Below are 25,378 nucleotides of genomic sequence, written 5' to 3'. Positions count from 1 at the left end.
TCTGTGGGTACCACCCACCCGAAACTTGCTTGACCAGAAACTGGGGTCACTAATTTCCATAATGGCTGGTACTTACCTGTCCTTGAATGGGGGGAACTGTGTGCCTAGGCTACTTACCCTATGAATAGAGCTCTAACGAGGCTATTGTCAATGGGAACCTGGAGGCTCAAGGTGTGAATGTTGTTGAAACTTCTTGGGGACAGAAGTCAAGACTGAATTATAAATAGATGGTAAATTAAATCTCAGTCCACCTCCTCTGTTTAGAGAAGGTTTTTCCACTTTGACATAGATGGCTTCCTTTACTCCTCTATCAAACCACGTGTCCTCTCTGGCCAGGACTTTGATGTTGGTATCTTCAAAGGAGTGTCCTTTGTCCTTCAGGTGGAGGTGGACTACTGAGTCGTTTCCTGATGAGCTGGCTCTCCTGTGTTGGGCCATGCGTTTGTGGATGGGTTGTTTTGATTCCCCAATGTACAAGTCTGTACATTCCTCACTACACTGAACAGCATACACTACATTACTCTGTTTTTGCCTGGGTGTTTTGTCTTTGGGGTGGACCAGTTCTTGTCTTAGTGTGTTGCCACGTTTTAAATAAACTGGGATGCAGTGTTTACCAAAAATTGTCCTAAGTTTCTCTGATACACCAGCTATGTAGGGGATGGTGATGTTGCTCCTTCTGCTGTGCTCCTCTTCCCTATCTTTCCTGGGATATCTTTTTGCGCCTTTGACAAAGGCCCAGTTGGGATATCCACATGTTTTGAGGGTTTGTTTGATGTGTTGTCCCTCCTTGTCCTTGCCCTCCTGTCTGGTGGGAACAGTCTGTGCTTGGTGCTGGAGGGTTCTGATGACTCCCAGTTTGTGTTCCAGAGGGTGGTGTGAATCAAATAACAGGTGTTGGTCTGTGTGCGTGGGTTTCCTATATACTTCTATGTTGAGGCTTCGGTCTTCTTCAACATGCACCAAACAGTCCAAAAAGGGCTGATGTCCTCCCTGGTGAAGTTGATGTTGCTGTCCACTGCATTGATGTGTTTTGTGAAGGATTCCACCTCCTCTGTCTTAATTTTAACCCAGGTGTCGTCCACAGGGTTGGTTGAGGTTGGTTCTTGAGGCCAAGGTGTCATCCTTTTGTAGTCTTTTCCTTACTACATCCATGGCTTCTTTCGTGGGGATGTAGGTGAACAGTGAGGTGACATCATAGGACACGATGGTTTCTTCTGGGCCCAGTGTGACGTCCTTGACTTTGTTCACAAAATCCCTGGAGTTTTTGATGTGGTGTGGGGTGTTGCCTACTAACGGCGCCAGGATGGATGCCAAATGCTTGGCAATGTTGTATGTGACAGTTAATACTGCTGACAATGGGTCTGAGTGGGGCTCCCTCCTTGTGCATTTTCCATAAATACATGGTGTCGCTTCCCCTGGGTACAGAAGGTAATAAAGGAGTCTGTTGATGGCCTTCTCCTTCTCCAGCTGTTGTAGATAGTTTATTATTCTGGTTTTGTAGATGTTGGTTGGATCACGTCTCAGTGTCTCATACGTGTCCTTGTCATTGAGGAGGTTGTCCATCTTTGTGTGGTAGTCCACTGTATTTAACACCACTGTGCATCTCCCTTTGTCAGCTGGAAGGATTGTGATTACCCGGTCCTTCTGCAGTGACACTAGTGCCTTCCTTTCCTGGGGGGTGATGTTCGACGGTGGTGTTTTTGCACTGGTGAGGGCTGATGTTATTTCCAGTCTGAGTTGTTCGGCTTCTGCGATCGTCAGTTTGTTGTTCTTGATGGCAGACTCTGTGGCAGTGATGAGGTCTACCACTGGAATCTGTTCCGGTGTTATGGCAAAGTTTAGTCCTTTGGCCAGGATCTAATTCTCTGGTTGAGCGAGTTCTCTGTGTGATAGGTTCTGGACCCACTTCTCCTGGATGCCCCACTGTGTGGTATGGTCATCCTTCTTCCTCCATGTCGGTCCTTCCGGACAACTGTTATTGACACAAAAATGTACTTATTAACACACAGTGTCACAGCCCGGCTAGCTCAGTCGGTAGAGCATGAGACTCTTAATCTCAGGGTCGTGGGTTCGAGCCCCACGTTGGGCGCTTCCTTTTAATCCTTTTATCTTTTTTCAAGATCTGCATTCAAGACTAAAGTCTTAAACACACACCAAGAAGGATTTTTCAACATTTGCGTTTAAGACTGAAGATTTGAACACACATCAAGAAGGAGGGTGACCAGGCAAAATGTCTCTCTGTGAAAAGGGCTGTATTTGACCTGAATAGGGGTCTGTTTACAGCATTGAGAACTTTTAATTTCAATCAATCATTTTGAAATGACAGTATGATTTTCTACATCCCTATGTGGCAACACAAATCAAAGCACTACAAGCACAAAACATAACAGCATGTTTGGACTACGGTTAATGCAAAAATTTCTTCAACATGCGTTGGTGGTATAGTGGTTAGCATAGCTGCCTTCCAAGCAGTTGACCCGGGTTCGATTCCCGGCCAACGCATATTTTTTTCTGCAGTTTGTATCCACATTTTCTTCAAGCTATAAAGTTGCATGAAGGATGCGTACAAGGTAACACGCTTACCACTGCTGGGGAAATCGGACTACAATCTGTGATTAGACAATTAAAGAGGCTGAATCCAAGGAAAGCAGCTGTTAGACAGCTCAATCATACCAATTGAAAACTGATCACATCAACTTTAGACCCTGTAACAGCAGCTGGTCCAGATGTGTGTCACCATTACTCGGCCCTGTGCTTATGAACTGGGGAGGAGAGAGATGGAGACACAGCAGTTAGTAATAGAAAATAGATTATAAGAGATCAGAGGACACGAGTTTGGTGCCAGAGAAGAGAGAGTAGAGGACATTCAATGCATCGGCCAACAGCAGCTTATAGGCCTATAGCAGTATAACTACAACAGCATAAAAAATGTTCTTTGAGGCTTAATTGTAGTTTCTATTTATCAACTTTCTCCATACTAAATCACATTTATTTAATTAAGTTTTATCATCATGTTCATTGCATTAAAGATATATATATGCATATATATATATATATGATGTAAATGTGTGTGTGTGTGTGTGTATATATATATATGAATACACACACCTCATTTACTCAGCTGTTAATCTAAATTAATTTATGCATATGCTGTTTTTAACCAAACGTTACCTCATTTTATAATCCGATTTATTTCATGTACTGTTTAAACATATTTGTTCCATTTTAAATTATATTTACCTACTTTGCTAATTTGTAAAACCATATTCATGTCATGATCTGTTTTTAAGCAATATCTACTTGATTTACTAGTGTTTTAGCTTGTAATAATTACTCAATTATTAATTAATTCAATTCATTTTTTTTTTATAGCGCCAATAACAATACAAATCGTCTCAAGACGCTTCAGAAAAACCAGCCTGCAACCTCCAGAGCAAGCCTGAGGGCGACGGTGGCAAAGAAAAACTCCCTTTTAACAGGAAGAAACCTTGAGCAGAACCCAGCTCAATATGAGGGACCCATCTGCCGAAGGCCAGCCGGTTAGAAACAGAGAATTACTCAATTATAAAACAATAACTTCATTTAGTTCATCTCCAACAGCATTCACTCAACTATACAACCTTAGTTACATGGGTTACTCAGTTTTAACCAAATTTTCGGTGACTTCATCGCTGCAATGTTTGCTTTGCAGGGAGACCCCGCGCTAACCAAGGCCGCGGCCAAAATCACCCAGACGGCCCGCCGTTGCCTGAGCACTGGCCTGGCATGTTATTTAGCTCGTTTAACCCTTTCTTTGTTGCTTGTTCATTAAAATGTACAGCCGGTCTTGTGATGAGTCGGTTGGCATGCTGCGTTGTATGGTGTTAATGTTTGCAACAAAAAAAAGGGGGAAAAAAAGTTTCACCAAACCGACCACACCCGACCCCGTATCATTACGTTAGCTAACTACCGACTAGGCTAACAGGATAATATTAGCTAATTGACAAGCACTTACTGGTCAGAATTGATCTTCAAATGACGAACAAAGTTTGAAGCTGTCGCCTGGCTGTGCGAGTTATTTATCTTTTGCCGTCAAAATGGTAATTCCGAAAGCAAAGACGATGACTCACGGTAGTCCTCCCGCGGACATGTTGAAGGCGGGTTTCTCCAATAAACACGTAAGGTACTAGAGAGAGGGCATGACTGATTGACAGGGTAGTGATCCAATCATGACAACGCCACTCTCAGCCTGCGCTCCTACCGGGTAATCTATATCATTCTTTAAATTAATTTAGCAATTTTATATTCAAACTGAAAACATTAACTGAATAACACTCAAGTCATTCAAGTCATCGTGTCTCAAGTAAAGTCAAGTCCCGAGTCTTTAACTTCCAAGTCCGAGTCGAGTCTCAAGTCTTTATTTTTGACAACTCAACAGTGATTTGATCCATTTACATTCTGAGAAAAGCTAACTGGATCTAATAATGACATAAATGAAGAGCTAAGACTGTCACTACCAACATCAACATGGATGTTAAAGTCATCTACTGTACTGCACTCACGATGCGTGTACCAATCAGAAATCAGAATCAGAAAAAAAAACTTTATTTATCCCCGAAGGGCAATAAGAAGGGCGAAGAGCGGTACATAAAACAAAACTGTAAAACAGCAGATAAGGCATGACAAATAAATAAATAAAATAAATAAAGTGAGGCATGGTTAAAAAAAAAAAAAATGTTGTGATGAAAAAAAAAAATGTGCGACCATATGGCAGCTCAAATGCTGGAAACAGAGCATGGGTTGAGTCTTTGAGACTTCGACGAGCCAGGCCGCTAGCCTGCTGCTCGTACACAGGGCTCAGGTGGTGAGCAGGGAGTCCAATAATCTTAGAACACACAATGCAATAGGTTCAATAATCACAAGGGTTGTCTTTTCTTGTCTTTTTAATGAAGTCTTCTTGTTATCGAAAAACTGGAAATTGTTACAGGCAGAAACACATATCCGTACTGAATAAACACTATACAGGTACATTTCAATCGGCTAGCATCTGCTCTAACTAGCAAAGTACATTTTTCCACAAACATCATAAATGAAGAGTATGTAACAAATATCCACAAAAAATACTAAAGATAGACAGATAAAGATCCTCCAAGCAAAAAGTGTTGAAACAACTTCAGCAAAGTGAATTCAGCAGTCTGCTTAGCTTGTCTGTTCTCTACTGACTTAATTGAACCATTGACTACTATGGCCAAACCCATCGTGACGTCACCCATTGGGTTCTTAATGGAGGCTCGAAATAAACCATAAAACATTGAGACCAAAATCGTTTTTTGAACCAGACTGTAAACATGTTTAATAATGCTGTAAAATTGGGCTTTTTAACCTGTACTTAATTGGTATCGGATCGACACATAAACTCTCAGTATCGCCAAGTTCAAACGATGGGAGAGTGAAGTCTCCCACCCATCAGTGGCGTCCGGCCCATAGGGGGCGCTGGGGCGCCGCCAACTTTGATAGGAGGGGGATACATATAGTTTCCGTCAGAAGTGCAGCGAAATAGCAAATCAAGTACGGTTGCCAAGGCAAATTAATATATAATCAGTGGCACAGAATCTTATGGCCTTGGGCCGCTGAAAATATCGCCCCAGAAACAGGAAAATGCCGCGCAAGTCTTGGTTTAAAAAAAAAAATACTGCGCCGGCGCAGTAAGTCAGGCAGAGGAGTAATGGAGAACTTAACGAGCGATCAGAAGCTTCCACCCAATTCGGTGAGATCTTTACTTATCTGTCCGTTTGTACGAAGAACTATGGAGGAGAAAATCCATGTTAAGGAGCTGGGACACGACAAGCTCGATCTTATCATCAGCCAGTAGACCAAGGAGGAAAATAAAGCCTTAAACCGGAGTTTTTGCCGGAGTTGTTCGGAGTGTAAGTCGTGGCTGACAGGCTATGGAATAGCCAATGCACTTTTCTGTTTTCCCTGTATTCTTCTTCTTTTTTTTATGAAACTGAAAACAGTCAGGACAAACCGACGTAATGCACCTCTCTAAACACATCAAGAAGCATGAACGATCAAGAGTTCATATGGCAAACTGCATCAAGCTAGCTGTGCTAGGAAAGATTAGCATAGGAGCTGGATGACGGACACCGCGTTGCGGTAAGACACAATGAAGAGGTCGATAAGAACGTCAGGGTCATTAAGAAATTTGGCGCTCAGAAAGACATACGAGCAAAGTTCTCATACAAATAAGAACTATCCTTCCACTCACTCATATTACACTCACTCATGTATTTCTCTCTCTCATGCACTCACCCACTCACTGTTGATTTGTATAGATTCAGGTGGCCATAGCCTTGCTGTAAAGTTCTGTCAAGAACTACAATATTGTATTGTGTTTGATACCCTTGATATCCTTTATAAAGCAGGGATTGAGTCTTTTACCAGTAGTTAATTTACTTTTTCTGTTTAACTGGTGATTTTGAAAAGGAGATTAAATCATTATTGTTGAATTGTAGCCGTTGTCTGACTGTTGATTGTAATTCTAATGTGATGGACTGGGCAGAGAAATGTATTGTCACATCAGCCCCACCAAGAATATTTTTCATCAGCCACCACTACCACCCATAAGTCTCCTCACCACGTATAGGCAACTCATCATATTAATTTTGTTGAAATGCTGTGACACTTCATCCTTTGCGTCTCAGCCCTCAGAAAGGACCGAATGGTGTTAACGGCATGGGTATATACCATCGATTAAATCAATAGTTCAGAAAATGGTCTTGCTACATCTTCCTCTTGATGTGAACTCGTGGCATCAGTCTCTGTGGCGCAATCGGTTAGCGCGTTCGGCTGTTAACCGAAAGGTTGGTGGTTCGAGCCCACCCAGGGACGACATTTTTATTATATGCTTATATGCCCTTTCAAAAGGCATATTCCAGCAGAGAATAGACAAGACTTAGAGTGATTCAGCTCCGCTGCCGTAGTGAACCTTACTGAACCTTCCTTACTATATCCAGCTGTATAACAGCTCATCTTTTCGCAACAATTATCTGATCTGACCAATCATTTTCCTTTGTGATCATATAAAAAATGAAGCCATCTTTTTGCTCTTCATGTAGCATTGGTGGTTCAGTGGTAGAATTCTCGCCTGCCACGCGGGAGGCCCGGGTTCGATTCCCGGCCAATGCAACGTCCCTTTTTTCCCTTTTACATTTAAGAAACACAGAGAAACAGTCACTACAAAGCAAACTGACTTTTGTTTAATATATTCTGTATACATTCCGAATGACCTCATGTCTGGGTTCAGAGGGTTGGGTTAATAGACAACGGTGTTAATATGCTGGAAGCACTACCCTTGCATTGCTCACACCTTAAACCTCGTCAGAGATGGAATTCAGTTTTCTAAATGTTAGAGAGGCTCCATTGACAGAAGGAAACAGTGACCACAGTGATTAATATTTTATTAATAAATGACGAATAACCATCATAGTTGTTTATCAAGTTACATTTGGTATAAGTAAATTAAGACATTTGTGGAGTAGTGACAGTGATAACACGTGCTATCAAAGATTTTGCATGGATATGTATACAGGTGTGCCTTGAGATTTTGGCTCGACCTTTGAAAACCACTGCACTACTTCACCTGCCAACGACAAATACTATTTTAAATAAAATAATATTTTTTATTCATAGTTTACCAATATCTTATAAACTAGGTTGTTTTATCACGCGAGAAAAGTCACTAGCTTGAAAACGTACCGAACTATACGTCTCACAGTGGTGGGACCCGTATGTATATTTCCAGTAGTAGGAAATCTACGTGCGTCCGCTCCTCGTTAGTATAGTGGTGAGTATCCCCGCCTGTCACGCGGGAGACCGGGGTTCGATTCCCCGACGGGGAGGTACAATTTTTTTTTTCTCTCTTTACAACAGAAACCGCAAATAGTTTTACGCTCTTATTTGTGCGATTGATCCAGGACCAGATCATACCTTCATCATTGTCTTTTTTTTTTGCCAGCAATGGTGCTGCTTCTGAGACATGGGCGAAGCAATAGCTGGCACCAAACTGGAGCGTTTCAGTCTCATAGCTCTTACTGTCCAGACACTGTCACGCAAATTCTCAGCGATGCTATAGACAGGGGCGTTTGGAATAACGATACCAGGGAATGGCAGAAGCCAACACAATATGGGTTAAGCGGCCAAAAGTTCATAGCCGGTTCGACATCAGCTTTTAGCTTTATATTGCTGGCTTCCATTGAAAATGTGCTATTGCTTGTTTGCCCTCTCACCACTAGTGTGTACATGGATAATATTTCTTTAACCTGACCATTCTGGTGAGAGATTCAGTTGTTTACAGCAACGTTAAATAAAGTGATCCAATAAGATACAGGTTGTCTTTACATACCTTAAAACTTCTACCAAATGGGGATTTTTTTTGACTGCGTAGGACTTAACCAAGATGATTACCTATGAGGGGCAAACATAAGCAAAACAATTGAGACTACAAAAGTCACCATAGGGTATTTGATCACGTTTGATTTTAGCTGGCAACGTATTGCAGCTAATTTGAAAATGCATTCTCTTATTTGTGGCTACTGTTACCATCTGTACATAACGTTGAGCCTGGTATTATACCTAATCATATTAGGCAACGTCATGTTACAGTGACAGTGACCATGAAGATGAGAGTGAAGATACTCCCTCACGTCTGTCACGACCTTTTTCTAAATGTGCACTCCCTTCACTCCTGTCACTCCCATATGTGGACACACTAATCAGTGAATACCTGCACGAACACACAATAGTAAGGACATAGAAGATTGACTGGCCTTAAAACTCACAGACCAGTTCTCACTCAAGACGCAAAGGTAAGAATTGGTGCCTTTTTTAAGTTATATACTAGATATAAGATACTTGAACCTGTTTGTGCGTGACTGATGTTTGTAGCTACAAGTATAATTTCACCAAATTGCTGGTTTTATTGTGTGCAACAAATTCACCTTCCAGTTTGTCTGTTTCTACATTACTGTCCAATTGCCCATATATGGATAATGATTTTATTCTGCAGTTCACAGTGGTATTTGTAAGTTTTGGTTATAATGGTATATTTTATGCACTCTTGCGCATAAAGTTGGATTTTTTTTTATTATTATTTGTGTGTAAATTGGAATAAAAAGGGGAATGTATCTGAAAACACAATTATTTATTATATTGCGTAGATGTATAGATAGAGTATATTAATATTTATGGACATTTTAAATCATTTATTAAGAAAGTATATTTAGTTAGATAATTTGCAAGTGAAGTTATTTAATTTCTGATGAAAACTAGTCATGCTAAAAATGCATTCCTCTGACAACATGAAGGAATTAGCTGCCACAGACTAAGGGGCTTTATCAGTGTTATGATTCATGTCGCTGTGATTATAACCTTGTTGTCATTGACAGCTCAGCTAGCAATGCAACTTTCAATGTGGCCTTTACATGTCTATATATTGGAAGAAGCCGTTGCCTTGTGCGTGGCTTGCTTGATACTGCAACAATGCATGGACTGCACGTTATTGCAGTATAATAATTTCATTGAATTTGTCTATAACTGACAGTAAAAACGTATTACAGTATTTATTTTGCCTAAAAAACTCATGTGTGCAAAGGAACACAAGTATGACAATTTACCATAAAACTACATTCAAGAGCAATATGATTGATTTAATTAGCAATGTTGCTGGCATTCAGTGAAATGATAATTTAACGTTCTTAAAGATAAAGCCTGTCAAACCAGAGGCTTATCTCATGTTTTCAGGATAAAAGTAATAGAACAAAGCTTGTTTGGGTTACAACGTGTAAAACAGAATGACAGGCTTAGCTAGCAAATTAAAGTATCTTATCTCACATGCCAGTGCATAAGAGGATGTTCCGTGAGCAAGTCCAACTCCTGGTAATCTCAATATAATCTCATAAGTAAACTTCAGCCTGGTTTACAATAAGTGTTAATGACAACAGTGTGTCTGGATGGGCCAATCCAAACATACACGCACTACAACTGCTGAATCAGAAATTCTACTTAGTAAACTTTTTTGGCTTGTCATCCTCACTAAAATACTAAAATAATACTTTTCTGAGTACTAAAGCATTGTGAATGTTTGGATGAAACGTTTAAAATACGTAAATATTGACACAATTTTGATGCACTACCTGTTGTTATATCACACCAGAGAGTCATATATAATACAGCCTATATATTAGTTTAAACCACACCTGCCTAGTATGACTCTGACTTCTTCCCAAGTCAACTTTAGGTTGTTCAGCAGCTAAAAGGTTTACACAGCTTTTCAGGGATACATGGTAGTTTATGACAAATCTAAACTACTTATGGTGAATATATTATTTCAGAAATTTTGAAATAGGTGTGACATTTATGAAGCTAAAAGTCACACAATATCAAATTTTTAAACAAGGTTATCAAGATTTAACACCTGCTTTCTGTACCTTACCAGGCTGCTAGTAGGATGTCTGCCTCTACCCAGGAAGAAGAGGATCTCCCTGCCAACCACACAGGTCATAGGCAGCAGACTATTAGAACTTTGGTCAATTCATTTTGCACTTCTTTGCCTTACTGACTTACTGACTTAGGTCTATGTTAATATCCATGTATACCTTCATTAAAGTACTTTGTTTGACAGCATTTCTCAATATGTCTCCAGGCCCAAAGGGTGTAATTAATGACTGGCGTAGGTTTAAGTTGGATAGTGTGGATCAGACTCTCCCACCAAGCAAGAAAGAACTGCTCAGACAAATGTCCACTCCTAGAGAGGACGACAAGGAGAGGCTCAACAGAAAGGTGAAGACAGGAAACACATAACTGTCAGAAATGCATACTAACGATAATATGTTTAAGTGTAACGAAATATTAAGCAGTAACATTTATTCTTTTCATTTTAGATGAGTGTTCAAGAGTACGAATTGATCCAAGAGGAAGACGAACGTTGCTTGAAACGCTACAGAAAACAGTGCATGCAAGAAATGCACGAGCGCCTGAGCTTCGGTCCAAAGTTTGAATCAGTCTACGAACTTGACAGTGGAGAAGCCTTCCTGGAAGTAATAGAGCAGGAGCACCGGTTGACCCTTGTGGTAGTTCACATCTACCAACATGGTGTCCAAGGTTAGGGTTTTTTTTCCAGCATGCATGCCTAAGTCTTAACTGATTGACACCTCAATGTAGTCAAAACTACAGTACAGTCTCATTCATAACCCTGTATAATCCAAAGAAATATCAAGGTAATTGTATAGTATGGTTGTGTTTGCTAATAGTAATCTGTCCTTTGTCAGGATGTGAGCAGCTGAACTCATGTCTGGACTGTCTGGCTTTGGAGTACACCACTGTTAAATTTTGTCGTATTGATGCTGTGGCAACAGGTGCTGCTGAGCGCTTCTCCTCTGAGGTTAGTACACTAGTTAGGAAATATGGCATTTGAAGGTGCCATTAATATAAGACTACCACTTATTAAACAGTGTTTTTGCAAAATAGAAAGAATCCAAAAAAGGAGAAACACGAGTGAATACAAACTCTTAAAAGACTTTTTCTCTCTGCAACAACGACCCCTTCAACATTCTCTTTAAATCTGTTTGTTATATATGATACATTCTTCTTCATGCTTTATCTTTGGTTTGACAGCACATGCCGTCTATCTGTGCCATATTGGATGTATTTGCGGAAACAATTGAAGAAGAATAACTGCAACATAGTCATATCTATTACTAAAATGCCGTGCAGTTGAATTTGTTTACAATATCATGGGTCTTCATGATTGTAACACTATCCAATTGCATGTAGTTATTTTATTCCATATAATGGTTAAAAGAAACAAGCCACAATGAAATCCCAATGGTGCAGTACTAAACTTCTATTCTGAGCATTGAGTATGGCTATGCAAGCTCTTTTTTAAAACTGCCCTGGAATTCATTCGTCAACAAAATGTGTGTTTATGACATTAATAAGTGACATGTTCACCAATTTCACCTTGTAGTTATAGTCAGTTAGTTTGTAGTCATAATAATGTTAAGTCATATAACTTCAGAGATAGCCAGTGATTACATCTGGATTGTTGTTCCTGTCCTACCAGGTTCTTCCTGCACTGTTGGTGTACAAAGCTGGCGAGTTACTGGGTAATTTCCTGTCGGTTACCAAACACTTCAATGAAGACTTCTTTGCAACAGATGTGGAGGCGTTTCTCAATGAATATGGCCTCTTACCCGAGAAGGAGTTCGCTGCATGCGCTGATGATGAGGATGATGGAGGGGATGTGGAATAAGAGGAAAAGGACAAAGAAGAGGAGAAATCATAAACGCACAATAGTAATAGTAGAATGGGTTTATGGTTTATTTAGAAGCAGTTGGGCATAAACTGAAGGGTGGCTGGAAACCTGTTGAAATACTGCTTGGCAGTCCTATCATAGCTCTCCAATAAAATATGTCTTTAACACAAAACTCTCTCTCTCTCTCTGTGTCTGTATAATATTATAGTGGCTACTACAGGACATTATATATTTACTGCATTATTACATACAGTAATGTATGCAGAGCACTAAATAATATTCAGTATTGTACATAGGTGTATTTAGTCATAATATTACCCCTCAACTTCAGTATCTTAATGGTGCTCTTTCATCCTATCTGTGAGTGTGGTTAATACCCACACTAAAGGCTGCAATAGTGGGGATTTTCTAGTCTGTCCACACAACTTAAAGCTGTAAAAGGACATAGTCGTGTAAATAATCATCAAGTGTGCCATTACAACTCTCTCAGACAATCCCAGGTAACTTCGAGGAGACAAGTGATTATGAAAACAAGTAAACTTGAGACCAGTTATTCAGACGATTGAGATTGCATCAAGATAACAAAAGGTAAAGGAATACTGAGTCTGTGTCTCCTGAGTTTAACCTCTCAGACCTGTGACTCAGTCAGTTACAACAGTTATGCTGGAGCGTTATAGTCAACTTCATGTATGATTATTGTGGCGACAATGTTAGTGTCAATATTTTGATATTTTTAACCGGAAATGATGTCTGAGAGTCAGAGGGGAAAATGCACAATACGACTCCATGTTTGAAGTCCACTTGACAGAGGTGCTAGCGGTTAGCAGGTTGGCTTACATGGCAGTGATTTGGGGGTTCCATTAATTGTGATCGAGTTGTTAAATCATTTAAAATCTCAAACCTACAGCTTGAAGATGCAGGATGACGCGCGCTACCTCAAACGGTAAGACGCAACAACGTTATGAGCATAGCATTAACTTGAGTCCAGTATCAGGGAGTGTACGCAATGTTATCTTTATCCAGTGTAACTTATTGCCCAGAAGTAGTATATTGTATTCACTTTGCTTCCCGTGGTCATCTAAAAGCGCTTGGGAGAGACTGAATTGTCTTTGCTAATCCGCTAGCTCTGTTCGTCTCTTTTGCGTGGAGAGAAGCTGACACCAATGACCAGTGAAAGTTCGGCCGATTTTGTGTTATCGTACTGGCCAAGAAACGTTAACATCAAGTGTCGTGTGACTTAATAGCTTTAGTAAATTACTATTACCTACTAATTCATACGGCGTAATTGAAATCCACAGATGAAGCACGTACCTTTAGAAAAATACACAAAGCGGCGTGCTTGCTCCCGCAGTCTCCTAGCCTGTCCCTAGCTAATTCAAAGCAGGGACATTATAAATCAGTACAAGGAATCAATCGAGACTTTCTGTCAGGCGGAATTCACCAAAGCTTTGTAACAGTTACTGAAGATTAATTTAATTTCCCCACCGATACCCATTTCCGTTGATAAACACAATACCCTTTAAACACCATATTGTTAAACGGATTTTGGTTCCGTAAATGAAGGGTCCTGGGAAATCCGCCTCACAGTTAGCCTAGCTAGCAAGCTGCAATGAAACCACGAGTTTATTGCTAGCGAATGAACAATCGTACTTATTTACAGTTAAAGCTGTGTTTAGCTGATATTTGTAACTATCCAGTCTTTTCTCGACTCTTGTTTTCTCCAGAGCCAGCTTGTCAATACAGTCATTGTGTTTCTGCATGGGCGTGTCTTCCTGTCTAACTATTGTTGTTATGCTGGGCGGATAAAAATGTGTTTTAATCGTTAATTGCGTGATTTCCAGGGACTTACTTGTTTAAGCCACATTTAAAGTCACTATTATCAAATGAATTAGTTGATTAAGTTCATTTTTAGTTGACTTGTCAGTTAAGCCCAAAGCAAAGTCTTTTAATATGTATCCACAACTAGTACACTGGAGTTGTTGAAAGTTAGGAAACGAAAAGACAATGTTTGAGTGACTAATTACTGTCTGTTCATCGTGACCCGAAGCAAAGTGACTGCGGGCAGTTTGGATGTCCATCCCACTGAGAAGGCCCTGGTTGTCCACTATGAGGTGGAGGCAACTATACTGGGAGAGGGTGGAGGTCACATGCTGGGTGAACGCAAGGAAGGGCAAAAAATGTGAGTTTATTCTTGATTTTCTGTTCCCTCTCCAGTTTTGCCATGGACTAGTATGTTAACCGAACTTCTTTTGTTGAGGCTGATAACCTGAAATGACCTATTTGTGTTACAAGGCACCCATCTAAACTAGTTAAACTCTTTGTCCCGTCTACCTTCCTACAGTATCCGCGTGAAAAGTCTTTCTCCTAGTACTGATGTGGGAGCTTTGGCAAAGAAAGTGGTGGAGGAGTGTAAACTCATCCCTCCGTCCCGTTTGCCCCAGGTGGAGCAGCTCCTCTACTATCTCCAGAACAGGAAATCATCCCCGGTGGAGGGCAAAGGTGAGTTCACTCAAAACCGCAGGACAGAAGGTACAAACATCAAACATATAAAGACATAAAGAGACAGTTCTAAGATGTATTCAATTAGTGTTAACCCTGTGCAATAGATGCTGTTGGTAAACATTGTTGAATGCACAATATAAAAAATGACCCTGTGTTTGTTTTGTTTTTCATCATCAGTGGAAAAGAAAGAGAAAAGAACAGTGAAGCCCAGAGAGTTAACACCGTTTGAAGGAATGGAGGTAACAACTTGATCAGGCGGTCACAACACCCAAAACACTGAGTAACTGTCAAACTGGACATTTATGAAAAGGAGAAAAATGGGAAATAAGAATTTTGTTTGATGAAATATACAGAAATGTAAGAGCAACATTCTCTAGCAAAATTCTGCTTCCCCATTTTTTATGTAATTATCTGAGTGTTAATAAGTAACAAACTAGAAAAAGCTTCCGATCTCATACCACTTCCCTGAAATACTTGGTTGTGCATTGTTCAGTAATACTCTGTATCTGTTTCTGTCTGGGTAGTTGAACGAGGAAGCCAGTATAAACAGCATCGATGAGTATGTTGAGTTGCTCTATGAAGGCCTCCCAGAGAAGATCAGAGGCTCTGCTCTCATTCTGCAGCTCGCCCGCAACCCTGATAACCTGGAGGAGCTGCTGCATAATGGTATGATTTCATTCTACATGCTAATACAAACCACTCACACCTACCATGTTCCCTAGTTTTCTGGGCGGACTGAGGTGCTTTGGTCTGCCCAGAATATTTGACTAAAACCGTTGTTTGTCTTATTCAAGCCTAGTTACAGTATAAGAGTTTTTATCAGTCGCACCTTCTTTCACTGTCATTGTGTTATATCCTTGACGATTACGCTCTAAACACGTCGATTTAGCATGATTCGGAGTGACAAATTGTCACCTATCTGTTGCATATTTTGCACTTTCACTAAGGAGGTTATTTGAGATGCAGGTCTAAACATGGCCATACATAATAAAAAAAAAATTATCTTATGAAACCTGAAGTAAGCATGTGTTGTCATGAGCATCAAAGTGGTGCTAGTAATAACCTTTTATCTCTTGAGTAAATGCAGCTTAAAGTCCACTACTCTAAATGCCAAAAAGTTGGTCCACATTAATTCTACCATTCTTAATACAAAATCAATAAAAGGAATAAATCTGAGAAATATATTTCAACGTAGACTCTTCTTTATTTAAAGTGGTAAAATAAGCAGCAAGCAGTTCACATTATGAGCTACTGCTGTGTGTTGTGTCGAGCATTGCTGCAACAGAATCAAGTTACTGTGTTTTACAGTGATAACATGTTATATATAATATATATAATTGACCACTGAAACGCACTCATTTTGAATTCTGTGTATGTCCTGTTCTTTCCACATACTCTGTTAAACTGTTTTAGCGTCGGTCTTTAGTTGCAGCAGAACTATTGCTGCACTTGCTGCCAGTGGGCGGCTGTGGCACTGGTGTGTGAATGTGTGAATGAATGGGTGGATGTGTCTCTGGCTGTAAAAGCGCTTTGAGTACCAATCGGTAGAAATTTGCTATATAAAAGCAAGACCATCATTTTTTTTACCATCATTCCACATGTTGTTTTTATTGTCCATTATCTCCAGTTCCTACACTGTTTAAGACTGCAGAGAAAAATAATGTTCAGAATTTGCTCCACATAGTTGATACCACAATCTGATGTCTTTATAATGCTTCATGTCATTCAGTCTCACACCAAAACACTGAGTATACTGTGTCTGTGCTGTGTGTGTGCAGAGGTGGCCCTAGGTGCTCTGGCCAGAGTACTCAGAGAAGACTGGAAACAAAGTGTTGAGTTGGCTACCATCATTATTTACATTTTCTTCTGCTTCTCCAGGTAACACACACTCACAGTGGCATGCATTCCTTTAGTATGTCTACATTCTGTGCTCCAGCCTTTACTTAGTCTTTGTCTTTCCCAGTTTCTCTCAGTTTCACGGAGTGGTGAGTCATTATAAAATAGGCGCTTTGTGTATGAACGTGGTGGAACACGAGCTGAAGAGGCATGATGTATGGCGTGAGGAGCTCCGCAAGAAAAACAAGGCTTATATCCTTTTTTCTGCAGTCCTTTCTTCTGTTTGAGTTGTCTGTTATTTTTCTACACATTCGTTTTATAGTTCAGCTGACTGACTTTGTGTGCGTATAGTTGTGTTCTTTAACGCTCTGTTTTATACGTGAGTCAGCACCAGAGAATGGTTCTCTAAGAAGAGACCAGGATAAAGCTCAGAGAAAATACCAAGGCCTCCTGGCTAAGCAGGAGCAGCTGCTCAGAGGTAGGCCGTTTTGCCGTACATGTACTGTAGCAGGTATTTTTCTTTGCTGACGTGTGAAAGCAGTATTGACTGGATACTTAAACCTGAATTAAAACCTGAATTAAGAACTTCATGTACAACATCCTAGTAAATTTTGTCTCTGCAAGTAAGACATTATATGCCTTTTTTCATTCATTAATTATCACAGTTCTTTTTCTTTATAACCGCAAATGAGTGCTCACGTTTTCTTCCTCATCTCACCTCATCATCTCTTTGTCCCACCACTCTCAGTGTCTCTTTACCTCTTGCTCAACCTTGCTGAGGACACAAGGACTGAGCTGAAGATGAGGAATAAAAACATTGTTGGCCTGCTGGTTAAAGTGCTCGAACGGGATGATGAGGAGCTGCTGGTCCTGGTGGTTTCTTTCCTCAAAAAACTGTCCATCTTCCTGGAGAACAAGAATGACATGGTGAGTGGAAAAGATGTGAACTGGTCCTAGAGCAATTTTATGTACTTATTTTCTACGGATGTTAAGTATCTCCGAAGATGAGCAAGGAGTTAGTCTAGTAATACAGTAAGTGATGCAATACTTTCCTTTAGCAAAATGACTATGTAGTTAAAAATATTTATAATTTTCATTTGAATATCACATTAAAGCAATAATACATGCATCAACATGTATTGCTTGCATTAAAATAATTAATATCCGTTAATGTATCTGTACGTTCCCTTCGACATGTGTCCTGATTTTACCAACACTATTATCCTTCTGAGTTTCAGCATCATCCGTGTGTATCTGTGATTTTCAGGCTGAGGTAGATACTGTGGAGCGACTGGCTCGACTCATTCCCTGTGAACATGAAGACTTGTTAAACTTGACTCTGCGTCTGCTACTCAACCTCTCCTTCGATTCTGGACTCCGAGCCAAGATGGTAGAAGTTGGGCTGCTTCCTAAACTGACAGCGTTGTTAGGTAACAGCATACACTCACATACGGTACCCCACATAGTAATGTTAGTCAGTCGGGTAGCCATGAAACATTGATGATGAGTCCTAATTATGTTGATCAGCTCCTGGATATTTGAGTGCTGTTGTATTGAGCTGTGTTTGTTACAGATGTTCTTGAAGGATAAGTTCAGAATTCAGTTGTGCAGGGTATGTAATATCCGGTGTGCCAAAATTGCTGGATTTTTTTAAAAGTGGAAATACTGTGGATAATTGAGAATAATCAAAACTCAAGTCCAGTGGAATTCACCACACCTGATATTTTATGCTACGAATTATGCTCTTCTTCAAGTATTTACCAGCGTTCTGTCTTGGATTGGACTTATAGCAACACAGAGAAGTTGTTTTCAAATGTCACAGAATGACTGGTAACACCGGAAAACCACTTAATATTTTGAATTTCATGTAGCCCTGTCTTCCAGCCAAAACTTTGTTTACTTCTACAACACCTGTTAACGTTTTACTGCTAACTACCAAATGTTGACATGCTAAACTAAGATGGTGAACATCATTACTCTATCTTCTATGTCTTTATGACCATGTTATTGTGCTAATATTGGCATCATGTACATACTTTAAAACTCATCCTCACAGTGCAGTGACTCCTTGGAGTGTCCACAGAGTCATGTTTTGCAACAGAGGTGCTGATTTCCATACTTCTCTGAGATGGTCATGTTATTGACAAGTACATTCATATCTTCACCTGTTCCCTTGTTGGTTGTCATGCAGGTGATGAGAACAACCGTCAGGTAGTCATGCGCATCCTGTATCACATCAGCATTGACGACCGTTTCAAGAGCATGTTTATTTACACGGACTGCATACCACAGGTAGGATAAGACCCACTGAACTGGCTTACATTTTCTGTTTGACTGATAGATCGCATGTCTGAGCTAATGTTGGGTCTGTGACTGTGTGTAGCTAATGCAAATGCTGTATGAGCATGGTGAGGAGGACATGGAAGCTGAGCTCATTTCCATTTGCATCAACTTGGCTGCGAACAAGAGGAATGCACAGCTCATGTGTGAAGGTAGGTCACTGTTCACACAACTAGTGCAATTAGGTCCAAGGTCGCTCTGACAGGTTCTGATCTCCATTTGGTCTTTGATCTTGTTTGTTTTTGTTCATCTGTAGGAAATGGACTGAGGATGCTCATGAAGAGAGCTCTCAAGCTGAAAGACTGCCTTCTTATGAAGATGATCAGAAACATCTCGCAACACGACGGACCAACCAAACCACTGTTCCTAGTGAGTTATACACCATTCAATCACCTGGCTGATATTTTGCAGGCCCCCCTTGTGCTTCCATAACAGTTCTGAGCCATCAAGGCATGGATTTGACTAGAAGTACTGAAGATGCCTGACTGACACCTAGACCAGCTAGGTGGATACCTACAAAGCTGTGTTAGTTATATGGGCATGGGACCTCAGGCAAATCAGTGACACAGGCTAGCAAAGACAACGAGGGACAGGACAAATGCAAAATTTAGTCTATACTATAAATGTAAGAAGCACAGTTCAGGTTGTACAAAACAGACTTTGTCTAAAACTGTGCGTGTTTGATGTGCCACAGTTGTTCTTAAATAATAACTTTAATAAAATATGCTATTATATAGTGGTTTAAGAAAAAAGCATAGTAAGAGCAGCAAGATGCGTCACTTCTCTTAATGAAACCTAGACTGATAAATTTGCTGGGTCAAGGCTACAAGTTAAACTATTTGTATTAGCAAGCATCATTTTTCTTTGTTTTTCTTTACTGGAGCGTTCCTTGATCTGAATTCTCTGTCTGTCTCTGGCAGGACTACGTCGGTGACCTGGCAGCAGAGATCCGTGCAGAGGAAGAGGAGGAGTGGGTGCTGGAGTGTCTGGGGACGCTGGCCAACCTCACCATCCCTGACTTAGACTGGGAGTTGGTTTTGAAGGAGTACAACTTGGTTCCTTACCTCAAAGATAGGCTCAAACCAGGTACTGATCAGACTTAGAATTTACTGGCATGCATCATCATCATTTCATCTTCTTCGATGGTGTGAACTTAGGATCTTAGCTTCAAGGGCATACTGCTTCACTTTACTTAAATTCAGCTGGTCCAGCATCCTTTTCACTTCTTGTTATGCACTCATAGTTTTTAGTGGTATTTGCAAATTATTTCTTCTGCCAGCGAATCGAGTTTCAGATGGACACCACCCACAGATATTCCCAGTGAAAACCTAAACTCCTTCCTTTGTAACTGATCTGTTTTGACTGGAGAATCCATTCTGAGTTGTACTGATTCACCCAAATATTCCCACCACAAGCTCTTCAACTTTGTTTCAGGCTCAGCAGAGGACGACCTCATCCTGGAGGTGGTGATAATGATCGGAACGGTTTCCATGGATGACGCTTGCGCCGCCATGTTGGCTAAATCAGGCATCATCCCTGCCCTTATTGAACTACTGAATGGTAACACACACACACAGCAATAGTTGTCTTCAAAATAGATCTCGGTGTCATGCTGATGGAATTTTAAGTTTCTCCTTATATGTCTCTCTTTGAATGTTGAATGTAGCCCAGCAAGAGGATGATGAGTTTGTGTGTCAGATTGTCTACGTATTCTATCAGATGGTGTTCCACCAAGCTACGCGAGACGTCATCATCAAAGACACCCGTATCCTTCCCACAGTTCAGTCTTCACAAAATTTCTGTAGTCACATGTCTTTGAGCAGGGTGGAGGTTAGACAGGGTTCAGTCTAAGGTGTTTCTTCATCATCAGAGGATGTCTGTGGTTTTTCTTTAACCGTCTCTACAGAGGCTCCAGCCTACCTGATAGATTTGATGCATGACAAGAATGCAGAGATTAGAAAAGTGTGTGACAACACACTTGATATCATTGCTGTAAGTGAACCTCACGTTTCTGACATTTCTTAGGAACAGACGCCCTCCTTCCTGTCATTGTCTGTCTGTCATTCTCCAATGTATTTACTCTATTCTTCCAGGAGTATGATGATGAGTGGGGCAGGAAGATTCAGTCAGAGAAGTTCCGTTTCCACAACAACCAGTGGCTGGAGATGGTCGAGAGTCGCCAAGCTGATGACTCTGAGCCATATCTTTATGATAATGACAATGACAGAACTGATATATTCTACAGTGCAGGTACACAACTTCAAATCCTCCCAGGTCATAGCTTATATTTTTAGTTTCAGTCACCGTGTTTACAAATGAGGGTGGTGTATCAGGTGCCTACCTGTCTTTTCCAGACTGACTATAGAGATTATATGTCTTTACCCAGCTTTAGGAGAGAGAGTTGTAGCTTTTTAGATGTCAGAGGTATTATGATGATACCTGATTTAATAATCTCTCCTATATAAGGCTGATCTGAGTAACGGTATTATCTTCATTTTTAACATTCATGCTAAAGTGGATTTGGAATATCCTGAAAAAAAAATAATTTGTTTAAACTAATGTAAATTTTACAAGAGGTGGAAAGTAATGCGTTGCCATGGTAACAGTAAGTTACACAGCGAGCTACAACTTGAGCCATGTCCATTTGTAAAATATATATTTTGTAATTTTTTTTCTTTTCTATATATTTGTAATATTTATTGTAGTTCATATTTGTAATTTTGTTTTTGAGTTGAGGACTTGGAGGAAAAGTGGACATTAGTTCCTTGTTTGTATGTGTGTGTAAAATAGTTTATACAGGGCAATGAAACGGTATTGAATCCCCTCTTGATTTCTTCAATTTGTGGGTGTTTCTGTTAAAGTGGGACACATCTAAAACCCAAATTTTTAAAATATAATGCAGTTTTAGGAATCATTTTTTACTGGAACAAAAAGGATATGTAATACTTACATTACCAGTATAAATAAATTGAGTTGGTCCAAAACTGTTGGACTAAAACTGTCATGCTGTAGATATCAGTAACATTTTAAGAAATGTCTGATTGTGTAAAAACATATACAGCGTGTCTGTATGGTTTATTGTCATACAGGTTTATTGTTGTACCTGTCTTTTAGATGGAATCACTCCAGCAGATGGCTCGGTCAGCCCAGATTTCTTCAGTGACCTGCAGCCTCATAATGGAGAATCGCACCTTACAGGGTGAGTTACCATACGTCAGAAACAGTCACAACCTCAAGTCAAAATTCCTCCCATCTAATGGCACTCTTGTTTTTTTTCCACCGCCACTCTATCCAGAGATGTCAATGATGTGTTTGACCAGACCAGCTCATCACCTGGACGACCGGCCACTGCCTACGGCTTCAGACCTGATGAACAACCCTTCTATCAGTACTCGTAGATACGCACACATTCCTGGTGTGTTCATCAGACCTGTTCCTGCATGTTCACAATTTTTCACCACTAAAGTCATGAACGAATTGTTGTGGTTACTTAGACGGTCGTCACAAATCCACAAAGACATAGCGCTGCACACTACAGATTGTAAAGTAGTTCTTAAATAGACTGTAGTTTCATGCAGACATTAAGACATTTAATTCATTCATCAGTTAAGAGGTTAAGTCTTCCTCGCCTAGTCTTTTTACACTCAGTAAATAATTAGAAGAATGTAAACAGACGATGCCGACACTGCTGTATGTTGATAGGTTTTGCATGTGTTTCCTATATAGTCATTTGTTAGCGCCCCACACCTCCCCATGTCCATCGAAGAAGTAATTTGACATTGTTGAATAATTTCAGATGCCCTAGTTTGTCTCAGCCATCACTGCACTACAACACATGTAACATAACTTTTGTGTGCATCACTCTAAAATCATAAAAAGCATAGGGTTGTCCAACCTGCTTTCCCACTGGTGGGTTAGTTCAGACTAAGGTGCATTTTTGTAACACTCTCTGGCTCACAGTGCACAGTTAAAGGGTCCAAACTGATTTAGCAGGATTCAGAAGTAGGTCATATGCCTGTTGTGGCTGATGTGGCTATGAACCTGCAGTGAGATGAGAAGTGAGATAAGGAGGTCTCGTGAGCCACATTACCAGATTTTGTTTTTACTTTCAATACTGGAAGAGTGTGTTGTTAGTGATATTATATATGGACATTAATCAGACTGCCCACAGCTCCCTTGAGACACCCTACAAACACCTGAAACAGCTTATCTCATCTAGACGTAGTGCAATCTGTGCAAGGCCACTACTAAGTTATATGTATGGTGTGAAACATTGAAGCCCAGTGATATGTATTTTCCAGGCAAGGTAAAGGGTATTTGTGTTGGATCCCTCAATTGCTCCTCCTCCTCTAGTTGTGTGGTTTTGCCTCAAGTGTATGTTGTATGTTACTGTTGTCAAACCACAATAGTGTTACGTTTCTTCACAGATGAGAAAAATAGAAATCCAATCACTGTAGAAGAGTTGGACCCTCTTATTCAAACTATCATGTAATAAAATAATGTTTTAGACCTGTTGCAAAAAAACACCTAAATGAACGTCAGTGAAAAGACGTCACGTCAGATGTAACAGCTGGGTGTTTCTGTCACTGGCAGCATAGAACTGGTCTGGCACTTTACTGGGCAGGGCTTTCTGTGTTTTGGGCTCTGTTTATTCTTTGCTTGTACAGGAGGAGATTAGGGAAAGCAGGTTCTTGAATCTTTAGGTGTTCAATAGGAAGACAGAGACTGCGGTGTTGCGGTCGGACTGAAATTGTTAAAACATCCATGATCCTCAGTGGCTCAGTTCCAGTCCTCCAGGGGAACGGTGTGACACAATGACATAATGAATGTCACCAGGCACTACATAATCTCTCATGCTGCTTCTGTTTTAAGTGCAGTGAAGTCTTTCTCTACTTGGGCATTGAGGGGTGAATGTTTTGAGTCAACATTATTGATATCGTTTCCCTTTGGTGGTTATGCACAGCCTTGTCTTGTCCTGTAGAAATTTTCACTCTTATCATAGTGTGTGTTCTTACAGCTGTGTGGGGGTTATTGCCAGGACATTGTTACACTAAGTGATACATTATATTGAAAGGACTACTTCACTAGTTGTTTACTACTACAGAACTCAAGGACTGTCTTGGCCAAGAGAGCATGTAATGTTTCCCTGAGCATGGCAGCCAGACAACAGAGCAGCTCCATTTCTGAATGTATAAACATGAGCAAACCAGAGCAGCTTATAAACAATTTCCACACAGTATAAAATATATTGTGCCACTGACCCAACTGCATACTGTATGAAAATGTGGGTTGCGCTTGATCTGTTTGCAGGACACTGACAGTTGGTTACATACATAGGCATTTTTGCACAATTGGTTAAAATACAATGCATGGTTATGTTTTATGTTTGTTTGTTTTTTTACTATAAGTTATTGTTAATCTGTATAAATTATTTGTCTTTGTAATAGCTTATTTAATGCTACCTAACAAGACACTGTAAGTAGAACCAAGGACTAAGTGAGAGACTCTCCGTCTGTCACTGTCTTTCATCGCCAGGATGTTTAATAAAAACAGTATTCCAACTTTCATGTGTTTTTGTTTAATAACGTGTCCACAGGTACAGTGCGATAAATTCGATACATTTCAAAGGAGTAAGGCGTTGTCAAAAGCCACCCAAGAAATTGCAAAACCTGATAAAGCAGCTCAGACTATTTTGTTATTTTTGTGTGCATCATAAATGGTTTGGAAGAAATAAGTGCCTAAAATATATTTGTTTTCAACACTCGCTGTATTAAGGCACTCTTATTGAGTAGATTCACCATAAACTGAGGCTACTGTCCTCAATGCAGACGCATGAGTCCAGCCTGTGCCATTTTCTCTTGGGGTGCTCGCTGTTGCTCACCATGTGTGCCAGGGCTGCAGCGTGTCCTATGGCTGTAGTGGTTCTCTGAGCTTGGTACCAATGTGCTCCTGCACTGGGGTGGTGGTTCTTGGAGGCTGCGTCCCCTGACCTGACTCTGGGCCCTGGTGATGGTCTCACCCATATGTAGGGAATGCCCACATGCATGTGTGGTGTCACCTGCCAACTTGTGCTGGGTCACATCAAGAAGATGAGTGATGAGCCCTGTCTGATAAGGGCTGGACTCTCCTCTCTTCTTCCACCCTATCACTATGTGTCCTATCTTTGACTTGGCTTCTCTATTGGGACACCCTTACCATCCTGGACTCTCCCATCTCTCCAGAGATCTTCTCAGGAACCCTCTGGACCCTCTCAATCCTGAGTGACTTGGAAAGCACAGGATCCTGCACTCCACCAGTTCCTACCAGCACCACATGCCTGCTTTCCTCTGTCCATCCTTCCACATCTGTCCTTTGTTCTCCCCCTCTAGAATATAACGGCATCAGTTTCATATAACGACCATAATGCGA

General features: G+C 40.5%; 2 protein-coding genes, 5 non-coding genes and 1 pseudogene across 7 annotated transcripts; 7 read left to right on the top strand and 1 right to left on the bottom strand.

Annotated features, from left to right (window-relative positions):
• Positions 1-246: 246 nt before the first annotated feature.
• On the bottom strand, positions 247-4,129 carry LOC125010693 (annotated as a pseudogene).
• Positions 2,017-2,089, top strand: trnak-cuu. Its single transcript has one exon. It is a non-coding gene; the product is annotated as a tRNA-Lys (tRNA).
• Positions 2,431-2,502, top strand: trnag-ucc. The gene has a single exon. It is a non-coding gene; the product is annotated as a tRNA-Gly (tRNA).
• Positions 4,130-6,796: 2,667 nt separating the features above from the next.
• Positions 6,797-6,870, top strand: trnan-guu. Its single transcript has one exon. It is a non-coding gene; the product is annotated as a tRNA-Asn (tRNA).
• Positions 6,871-7,096: 226 nt separating this feature from the next.
• trnag-gcc lies at positions 7,097-7,167 on the top strand. The gene has a single exon. It is a non-coding gene; the product is annotated as a tRNA-Gly (tRNA).
• A 641-nt stretch (positions 7,168-7,808) lies between these two features.
• On the top strand, positions 7,809-7,880 carry trnad-guc. Its single transcript has one exon. It is a non-coding gene; the product is annotated as a tRNA-Asp (tRNA).
• Positions 7,881-8,653: 773 nt separating this feature from the next.
• On the top strand, positions 8,654-12,464 carry pdca (phosducin a). The gene is made up of 6 exons (XM_047589722.1): positions 8,654-8,846; positions 10,475-10,535; positions 10,682-10,818; positions 10,920-11,139; positions 11,307-11,419; positions 12,101-12,464. The coding sequence occupies exons 2-6, from the start codon at positions 10,487-10,489 to the stop codon at positions 12,287-12,289; spliced, it is 708 nt and encodes a 235-aa protein (XP_047445678.1). The 5' UTR covers positions 8,654-8,846; positions 10,475-10,486; the 3' UTR covers positions 12,290-12,464.
• A 625-nt stretch (positions 12,465-13,089) lies between these two features.
• Positions 13,090-24,535, top strand: LOC125010863 (kinesin-associated protein 3-like). Its single transcript, XM_047589743.1, has 20 exons — positions 13,090-13,235; positions 14,340-14,471; positions 14,634-14,791; positions 14,972-15,033; positions 15,319-15,460; positions 16,573-16,672; positions 16,758-16,882; positions 17,010-17,108; positions 17,379-17,557; positions 17,898-18,060; positions 18,822-18,922; positions 19,014-19,122; positions 19,227-19,339; positions 19,891-20,056; positions 20,405-20,530; positions 20,637-20,735; positions 20,877-20,962; positions 21,064-21,220; positions 22,085-22,169; positions 22,266-24,535. Exons 1-20 carry the CDS (start codon positions 13,207-13,209, stop codon positions 22,366-22,368), a joined length of 2,334 nt encoding a protein of 777 aa, XP_047445699.1. The 5' UTR covers positions 13,090-13,206; the 3' UTR covers positions 22,369-24,535.
• Positions 24,536-25,378: the final 843 nt, after the last annotated feature.

The sequence above is a fragment of the Mugil cephalus genome, chromosome 7, assembly GCF_022458985.1.
Source record: "Mugil cephalus isolate CIBA_MC_2020 chromosome 7, CIBA_Mcephalus_1.1, whole genome shotgun sequence".
NCBI lineage: Eukaryota > Metazoa > Chordata > Actinopteri > Mugiliformes > Mugilidae > Mugil > Mugil cephalus.
This window is presented reverse-complemented; position numbering and strand designations above follow the sequence as displayed.

Excerpts from the sequence above, each read along its gene's own strand:
- pdca (XM_047589722.1), top strand. The coding sequence starts at position 10,487 with ATGTCTGCCTCTACCCAGGAAGAAGAGGATCTCCCTGCCAACCACACA. Across the intron at positions 10,536-10,681 it reads TCTCCCTGCCAACCACACAG|GCCCAAAGGGTGTAATTAAT; the intron begins GTCATAGGCAGC and ends ATATGTCTCCAG. Across the intron at positions 11,140-11,306 it reads CTACCAACATGGTGTCCAAG|GATGTGAGCAGCTGAACTCA; the intron begins GTTAGGGTTTTT and ends GTCCTTTGTCAG.
- LOC125010863 (XM_047589743.1), top strand. The coding sequence starts at position 13,207 with ATGCAGGATGACGCGCGCTACCTCAAACG. Across the intron at positions 14,472-14,633 it reads CGCAAGGAAGGGCAAAAAAT|TATCCGCGTGAAAAGTCTTT; the intron begins GTGAGTTTATTC and ends ACCTTCCTACAG. Across the intron at positions 17,109-17,378 it reads GCAGGAGCAGCTGCTCAGAG|TGTCTCTTTACCTCTTGCTC; the intron begins GTAGGCCGTTTT and ends CACCACTCTCAG.